This window comes from Chinchilla lanigera, unplaced genomic scaffold (genome assembly GCF_000276665.1).
Source record: "Chinchilla lanigera isolate Chin_1 unplaced genomic scaffold, ChiLan1.0 scaffold00098, whole genome shotgun sequence".
In the NCBI taxonomy this organism is placed as follows: domain Eukaryota; kingdom Metazoa; phylum Chordata; class Mammalia; order Rodentia; family Chinchillidae; genus Chinchilla; species Chinchilla lanigera.
Genome location: NW_004955499.1, coordinates 572095 through 581214, shown reverse-complemented (window position 1 = coordinate 581214; position 9120 = coordinate 572095). Strand labels below are relative to the sequence as shown.

The 9120-nt window shown below is 60.3% G+C and overlaps 1 protein-coding gene across 5 annotated transcripts in view; it reads right to left on the bottom strand.

Moving 5' to 3' along the window:
• Positions 1 to 6794, bottom strand: part of Plcxd1 (phosphatidylinositol-specific phospholipase C, X domain containing 1) — a gene marked incomplete in the record, with an annotated part of 10966 nt that extends 4172 nt beyond the window's left edge. The window contains 1 exon segment of one of the 5 annotated variants that reach the window (XM_013505585.1): positions 6097 to 6794. In XM_013505585.1, coding sequence (XP_013361039.1) covers positions 6097 to 6224 — 128 coding nt within the window. 5 annotated transcript variants of the gene reach the window in all.
• Between the last annotated feature and the right edge of the window lie 2326 nt (positions 6795 to 9120).

The following is a 9120-nucleotide window of genomic DNA, read 5'->3' as shown; positions in this document are numbered from 1 at the left end:
GCAGGACACGCGTGGGCACAGAGGCGGCCGGCAGGGGCGCGGGGCGGCAGGCAAGGGGCCACCTGCTGGGCCCGCGGCGGCCGGGAGGGGCGTGAGGACACGGGCCAAACTTGCTCCTGCTGGCGCCTGCCGGGCCAGCCCGACACGCACAGAGCGCGGTGTGGACCTCGTCCCCGACCCACGCCTCCCCGTCCCCGTCCCCGCTCACCGGGTGTGCACGCTGCCCCAGACGACACGGGAGCCCTGGACCTGGGCGGGCGGCAGGACAGGGCAGGAGAGGACAGGAGAGGACACAACAGGCCAGGCGAGGCCAGGGGACGCCGCCGGTGTGTGCAGCGCCCAGGCGCGCGTGCTTGTCGCCCAGGGCGGGGCCAGGCCGGCGGGGGCAGGCCTCGGCCCGCAGCTCGCGGGGCGACAATCCACGCGTGCCTTCACGGCGCACCGCCGAGCGGCAGCCCGCGCCCTTTCCGGGGTGGACGCCGCATACCCGAGCGCTGAGCGCAGAGACGGGCCGGCCGCACTCACCCGCCACCTCTGTCACCCCCGCCCTCACCTCTGCAGTCACCCGGCCGGGCCTGACCCGGTGCCACGCATCCCGGGCTGGTGGGAGCTATGCCCGCCAACTCTGGGAGCAGCTGGTGACCGTCCTGCCTCAGCCTAGCGGGCCAGGCCTGGCAGGGCCAACAGGCGGTGCGGTGCTGAGGACTGGGCCCTGCGTGGCCCCCAGGAAGCCCCGTGACCGTGAGGTTCTCTTTCATTGTGGTTTCTGAGCCAGGGTCTCGCTACACGGCTCAGCCTGGCCTCCAGCTCGGGCGATCCTCCCGCCTCAGCCTCCCCAGTGCTGGCCTGACCAGCGTGCGGCCCCACGCCTGACTGTTTTCTTCGAGACGGGGTCTCACCGAGTCGCTCAGGTGCGTCCTGTGCTCTGCAGCTCATCCTGTGTGGGAGACCCCAGACTTCCCTGCCTCTGCCTGCTCCCAGCACGCGGAGGGATGCTGAGGCAGGAGGACCACTCACAGGGTTCAGCCTCGCCTCGCAGCTCCCTGGCCTGACCTGGGCTTGCGAAATAAACACAGAGGCGCCTTCCACAAGTGGCCTCTCCACCGGCTATTCTTAGTCCTGAGAGTGCTCCATCCCCTAGAGCTTCTGGATGGCAAGTGCAGAGCACGCCCGCGGGCTCCCCATGACCAATGCTTCCTCTTCCGCCCACGCGGCCCCCCAGGCCAGAGACTACCCAGCGCTTGCACTGCACACCGCAGGTGCCTGTTTCTTTCTGAGCTTCGTTGTTTCTTGTTTTTTGGGCTTTCTGAAACAGGGCCTCACTATGCAGTTCAGGCTGGCCTCGAACTCACAAAGATCCTCCTGCCTCAGCCTCCCGAGCACTGGGATGACGGCAAGTGTCACCACGGCCTGCCACCGCCCGAGTTACTCAAAGGGCGTAACTTTCAGGTCATTTATTGCTGTCTCCCAGACTTCGCCCTTCTTCCCAGGCTTGTGGTGCCGAGATTCTGTGGATTCCGGTGTCGCCCCAGAACCTTCTGGCCTCTGGGTACCTTGGGGTGAAGTCGGCCCCAACCCTGCACATGGGGACACATAGTGGCCACAGCCCAGCTTTGCTGGGCTGAGCCCGGGGCCTCTGTGAAACTCAATCGGGAGGCTGAGGCAGGAGGATCTCTGGGAGTTCGAGGCCAGCCTGGGCTCCACAGTGACTTCAAGCCCAGCCTGCACTGCACAGTGAGACCCTAACTCAAAAAAACAGAGGAGGTCCCGAGGCAGGACGGTCTCCTCTCCAGATCCTCCACTAATGCCCTCCACAGGAGACCCTTTCCAATCAGGCCCCAGAGCGACACCCTGGGTGACACCAATTTGGGGGACTCAGCGTGTAACTCACCACAGACCCCAGGCTGGCCGTGACTTCCCGGCAATCCTCCTGCCTCAGCCTCCCGAGCGCTCGGATGACAGGCATGTGCACCCCACACATCGTGAATGAGCAGATTTTTTTTTTTTTTGAGGGAGTAGATTTTAAATGCTGTCAGCACAAAGAAATGTTACGCAAGGTCAGGGGCATGTTGATTATGATGATTTAACCTCTCCATGATGCACAGGGCCTCACAGCCCATGCTGCACCCTGTTAATGCATGCGATGACGTGTTAATTACAAACTGGAAACACATTTATCCCCGCAGCTACAGACGAACATTCATGGTATAACAGCACGTAATAGTACGTACATAAAGCCTAACGCAAGGTACAATGTAAATCAACCTTCTCTGCTGGTGCTGGCGTGGTGGCGCACGCCCGCCATCCCAGCACTCAGAAGGCTGAGGCAGGAGGACACCTTGGAGTTCAAAGCCAGCCTGAGCTACACAGTGAGACCGTGTCTCAATCCGCACCCCGAAAACACCGAAAAACAAAACAAAACAAAACCAAGTCTGCAGCTACCAAGATAAAACGAACAAGTATTCAGAGTCCAGAGGGGCAGGCAGGCATGTCCACAGATGGGGTCAATAGCTATAGCCATGGAATATAGAGAGAGAGGCAGAGAGATGGTTGTAGAGATACAACACACACGTTATGTAGCTTCTTAGCTAGTTTTGTGGTTCACCATACCTTGGTGTTTTGAAGACAGATCTCACTATGGAGCCCAGGCTGGCCTCAAACTCACAGTGATCCTCCTGCCTCAGCCTCCTGAGCGCCAGGATGGCAGGTGTGCGCCAACACGCTCAGCTGCAACCAGTATTTTTAGCTTGTGGTGTTTTTTTTTTTTTTGTCTTTTTGAGACAGAGTCTCGCTCTGCAGTTCAGGCTGGGCTTGAGCTCACTTTGTAACCCAGTCTGGTCTCACACTCACCACGACCCTCCTGCCTCAGCCTCCTGAGTGCTGGGTTTACAGACGTGCGACACCACACCTGGCTGCAACCAGCATTTTGAAAGTATAGTTTGATGATGAAAAATTCTTAATTTTCAGCAGTCTTTCTGATCATTAGCACAGTTGAAAAAGTGTTCTCTGCTCGCCGTGTCTGAGGCTGCCCTTCATTTTCTGTGGATTTCAGACAACAAACGCCTCAGCCCTCACCCCCAGCTCCTCTCTTGCAAAGGCGACGTAGGCCACCGTCTCCCCGGCTGTCTCCGTTCCCATCTCTGTCTCTGTCTGTCTCTTATCTGTCTCTGTCTGTCTGTCTCTGTCTGTCTGTGGTCTCTCCTGTCTCTTCCTCCTCCTCCTCCTCCTCCTCGGGGGAGGCTGGGCGGCCACCATGGGGCTCCCAGAATAAACCCTGTTGGTCAGAAGAGGAGGACTTGTTATACAACAGTAACCCCCATTAGCTTGCTTACAGTATATATACACACACACACCCACACATTTCTTTTTTGGTTTTTTGAGACAGGGTCTTGCAGTTCAGGCTGGTCTTGAACTCATTTTGTAGCCCTGTCTGGTCTCGAATTTACTGCAACCCTCCTGCCTCAGCCTCCTGAGAGCTGGGATTACAGGCATGCGCCACCACACCCAGCTGCCCAGCAATGTGTGACAAGAAAATGTGTGACCACCTGTAGCATATCCGCTACCTGCCTTTTCTGTGTGTGTCTTTTGCAGCCAGGGTCTGGCTATGCACTTCAGAAGGGCCTAGAGCTGTTCGTAGCCCAGGCTGGTCTTGAATTCACAGCAATCCTCCTGCCTCAGCCTCAGCCTCCCGAGTGCTGGGATGACGGGCGTCCGTGCACCACCACACCCGGCGCTATGGGCCTTCTGCACTTCCTTCTGACATCTCATATAAGTGACTGTTTAACCCCAGGAGGAGGCTGGCGATGTGCAAAGAAAGCGGTCTGCCTTCCAGAATGCCTCAGTGGCAGTACGTAGGCAGCTGAGTTGGATAAAATATCCCTGGCAGTCAGACAGCGCTGGGCCCCGAGGAGCCGGGCAGAGAGGACAGGCCTTGCAGCTCTGTGGGCGGCGGGCGCCTCCGCTGGGGGCCAGACCTCCAGACCAAAGGTTAAAGCAATGCACCCACATACTGCTAAGGCTGGACAGCAGGGGTTGATGTTCTGAACACACACCAATGCCCTTAACACAGCCAGGAGGAGTCACTGACCCGGCCCCCCGAGTGTATTCACGCGCTTCCTACTCCGGCTTCCCCTTTGACCCTGATCCGATCAATTTTACCGGAACAATTATACTCGTAATCTTATCGGCTGACCATAGTGTTGTCCCACCTCATGCCCACCTTGAGGATTCCCATTTTTCCCACCTTGGACCTGCCTTGCTCCGTGGATTTGCTCTATAAAATCCCTAGAAAAGGGGCTGGGGGTTTAGCTCAGTGGCACAGAGCCTGCCTGGCAAGCGCCAGGTCATGGGTTCGATTCCCGGTACTAGAAAACCACCCCCCCCAAAAAAAATAAATATTCGCTTGCATGGCATCTTTTAGTAAAACGAATGAGGCCCCCGCACACACACTCTCTTGCTGTAAAGAGCACAGCCAACTTGGGTGCACCCTGAGTGCAGTCGGCCCTGGCTCGGTGAGGAGCTCCCAGCAGGCCAGGCCGGGCCAGCCCGGCTCAGAAACACAGTTTTAGTAAGAAAATAGATAGCTGTGTGCTCTGTACTTGGAAAACATACAGATGTACATTTTACTAACGGAGACACATACAGTGTCGCTTTACCGTGGAAGCGTGTGGGTGTGTGGGCACGCACCTTTACTAAGAAAAGCAGGCGCCGGGGCCCCCTGGTGCTCAGGACCTGTGCCGCTGGGAGACCCTGAGACAGATCTTCTGCAGAAAGGGAGGGCCTGACAGGCGGGGGAGGGGAGGAGAAGGGGATACATGAGGCGGGGCTCTGGCCAGGCACACACACTGCCCACCTTACGCACTGTACAGCGCACGGACTTGAACAAATAAAACCTGAAAAGGAACAGAAAACAACGTATCTGTCCTATTTTAATAATTAAGTGTAGCCGGGCATGGTGGCGCACGCCTGTAATCGCAGCACTCGGGAGGCTGAGGCAGGAGGATTGCTGAGTTTTAGACCAGCCTGGGCTACAAAGTGAGCTCAAGGCCAGCCTGAATTACAGAGCGAGACCCCGTCTCAAAAAGACAAAATAATAACAACAACAATAATAATAGTAATAATTTAGTGTAGCCCGGCGTGGTGGTACACACCCGTCATCCCCTCACTCAGGAGGCTGAGGCAGGAGGGTCGCTGCGCAGCTCTGGCGGGATGGAGTTTGTCTCGGGAGAGATGAACACTGCCATGCGGGGAAAGCACTGAAGCACGCTATGCGCGGGAGTTACGCAGGCCACGAATTACTGCTCGGAGAACGGGGCTTCGGAGCCCAGACCCCGATGGGGGCCTTAGCCTGGGCCGTGGCCTTCCGAGGTCTCTGCGGAAAGTGCTTCCGCCAGCGCAGAGTCACAGGGCAGCAGGCTGAAGAGCGCTCTGGGGATGTGATGCCTGGGGCCGCAGCAGCCACTCTGGGACAGGAGGCGGCAGCAGGAACAGGAAACCCTGTGCCCCGGAGGCTACAGGGGGACCCGGACACCCCGCCTCTGACAGCGCTGGAGCCCCGGCTCGGCGCGGACGAGGTCCTGGGGTCCCGGGCGCTTTAGAATCCGCAGCGCCCGGCCCTCTGCGGCCCCCCGGGGGACCCCAGTCCGGCTCCGCGGTTTTCGCAGCAGGAGGCAGCGCCCCACACTCGTCCCGCGGCCCCGCCCCTCGCCGGTGGCCCCGCCCCTCCTTTGCCCTGGCCCCGCCTTCTCCACGCTTTAGGCGACGGCCCCGCCCCCCCGCCCGTTTCGTCATCGCCGGTAGCCCCGCCCCTCTCTCTGCCCTGGCCCCGCCCCTTCCTCCTCGCCGTAGCCCCGCCCCGCCCGCCCTGGCCCCGCCCGCCCCCTCCTCCTCGCCGGCGGCCCCTCCCTCCCTCTCCCCACAGGCGGCCGGCCCCCCACTGTTCCCCGCTACGCCGCGACCCGGTCTTTCCGTCCTGCCCTCCCCGTAGTCCGCGGCCCTCTGGGTTGTCTCTCAAGCCCCTCTGCAACTCTGCGCTCCGCACCGCTACTCCTTCAGCCCGAAGCGGCTCCTTCCGTCCCTCTTTGCCTCTCTCCTCACCCTCGGCTCTTTCCGTGGCCCCTCGGCCCTCTCCGTACACACCGGAGCCTTTCGAAGCCACTCGGCTTTCGTCCGCCTGCCCTCGGCTCTTTCCGGCCCCCCCACCCCCAGTCACTCTCTGTACACATCGGCTCTCCGCTTCAGCGTTCAGCTACGCTCGGCCCTCTCCGCACACGCTCGGTCATCCCGAGGGCGCTCGGCGCTCTTCGTCAATGCCCGACCCTTCAGCCATGCTCGGCTTTTTCCGTCACCGTTCAGCCCTCTCCGCACACACTTCGGTTTCCCCTAGAGCGTTCGGTTCTCTTCCTCGAGGGCCGACCCTTTAGTTATTCTCGGCTCTTTCCGTGATCTCTCGGACGTCCCCGTAAACACTTCGGTCCTTCCGAGGGCGCTCGGCGCTCTTCGTCAATGCCACCCTCGGCTGTTTTCGTCCCCACTCGGCCCTCTCCTGATCTGCCCAGGACTCGGGGACAGCGTGGACCCCGGGCCTCGGGATCTATGGGGGTCACTCGGCGACTCCTGCTCGGGATCTGTGGGGGTCACTCGGGGACGCCGAGCTCGGCATCTGTGAAGTTATCGGGCCGCTCGGGAGAGGAGGCGCGGATCCCCCTGCCCGGGGCTCCGTCTGCTCGGCCCAGGCTCCGCGGGCGCAGCTGCTGTAGGGGACCGGGCTGGCGCGTGCGGGGACTACGGGGAAACTGCGGGCGGGGGCGGGGCCTACTGTCAGGGGCGGGGCCTGTGGGGAAATGCAGGTGGAGGGGCGGGGCCTACTGTCAGAGGGGTGGGAACTATAGGAGGACAGTCGGCGGGGGCGGGCCCTGCCTGAGGGGGGCGGGCCCTGCCTGAGAGCGGCGGCCTAGGGGCGGGGCCTGGGGCGAGAGGGGCGGGGCCTCTAGAGAAACACGAGCGAGGGGCGGGGCCGGGCCTGGGGCCTGCGGGCGCCTTCGGGCCCCAGGCCGTGAGCATGCGCACTCCTCTCCTCAGGCCGAGGTGGGGCGTCCGTTCCGGCAGCGGGCGTGGGGGCGTGGGGGCGCGGGGGGGGGGGGGGGGCTGGCTGAGGGCACCGAAGAGCCCGGGCAGACACACCCCGGGTGCCGTCCTCCCTTCCTAGGCCTGCCTCGCGCCACCGATGCACAGTGGAGAGAAGCATCCCGGCTCTGTCCCTGCACAGCCGGCAGGCGTCATGAACACCCAAATGGCCCCTTCCTGATTCCCAGAAAGTGATCGGAAAGCGTGCACACACCCCAGCGCGGCTGCGCGCTGTAAGGGGCCTGCCAGGGTACTTTGCGCAGTGCACAGCCTGAACAACCGCGCCGGGCGCTTGTCACTGCCCGCGGGCGGGAGACCCAGGACGGACCCTGACCCGGGAGGTCCCGGCCTCGCGCTCCGTCCTCCCACCCACCCGGCCGCCTGCACGCCCCAGCGTGCGACAGGAACCGCGGCCTCGCACGGGCGTGGGTCGCCTCCGACACACTCGGGGCACTCCCGCAGAAAGGAGCCTTGGGCGAAGGGTTCGTGGGATGAAATCGGAGACAACGGACACGCTACAGCGGGCTACGTGGATAAGAAGGACGAATTTTTGTTTGTTTCTTTTGAGACAGGGTCTCGCTATGCAGTCCAGGCTGGCCTTGAGCTCTCTGTGCGGCCCAGGCTGGCCTCGAACTCATGGAGATGTTCCCGCCTCAGCCTCCCGAGTGCTGGGATGACAGGCGTGCGCCAGCACCCCGGGCAAGAAGCGCTCGTTTCAGGAGAGCGCTGTTGCTGGACGGCAGAGCCTGGGGCCCGTGGTTCTACAGGAAAGGCAAGAAATTGAGCGGGGGATGCAGGGCAGAGAGTCATGTTAATGTCCAGAGGAAGATGACAGGGCGTTTTGAGTAAATGTGGACTTCTGTACAAAAGGAATGAATAAATGTGGATTGGTGTACATGAAAAATAAAACCTCCCCTGAAAATAAGCCCTTTCATTGTTATTTACAGCAAAAACTAATCTAAGGCCCAGTCTGCCCTTCGGGGACGGCGGTAGTGGGAAATGCCAGCTGTCGGCCCTCGCTGCTGAAGTCCGCGCGCTCCCCAGGGTCCCCGCTCCGCCTGGGCGTGGCCTCGGTCCCCTGAGACCAAACAGTTCCGTGGTGTTGGGAAGCTGACCCCTCGGGCTCAGGGTGGCTTTCACAGCTTCCTCCGCAAGCCAGGCTCTAGGTGAGGGTCCCTCGTTCCTCCGTTTTTCTTTTTTCTTTTTTTTAATCTTTTTTGAGACAGGGTCTCGCTATGCAGTTCAGGCTGGCCTTGAGCTCACTTTGTAGCCCAGGCTGGTCTCGAACCCGCAACGATCCTCCTGCCTCAGCATCCCGAGTGCTGGGATGACAGGCGTGCGCCACCACACCCGGCTTACAGCATTTTCAAAATTTCCCTGTAGTTCCTAAAGCACCCCTAGATGGCGCGCTAACACTTCTTTTTCTTAGAAACGACCGGCCGCAGTCAAACAGGTCAAGCGAGTCTAACACAGCAGGTGTGTGAGACCGGAGACCTCGGCGGCCGGCAGAGGTAAAATGTCTCATCAAAGAGCTTCGTGTTCCTGTGCAGGTCCTCCCCTTAACTTTACAGCAAAAGGGAAGACAGAAGCGACTGACACAGAAAATGCCACGCAGGGTGACAGTTCCGATTACCTGATATACCTCAGCAATCAAGAAATAAAAGCTAAAGGTCCGGGGCAAGCGCAAGGTCCTCAGTTCCGTTCCCGGTACCTTAAAACAATAGCAAAAAGAAATAAAAGCGCGCTGGGTGTGGTGGCGCACGCTCATCGTCCCAGCACTCGGGAGGCTGAGGCAGAAGGATCCCTGCGAGTTCGAGGCCAGCTTCGGCTACAAAGTGAGCTCAGGTCTCTCGCGCTTTGGTGGGACTCCAAGTATGTTACAGGGGTGACGTCAGCACCCCCAAATACGATATAAAGGAAATATTATAACTCCCATCCTGTTAGATGTCTGAGAACCTCAGTTCGTGTTCTCTAGAAATGGAAAAAAAAAAAAAA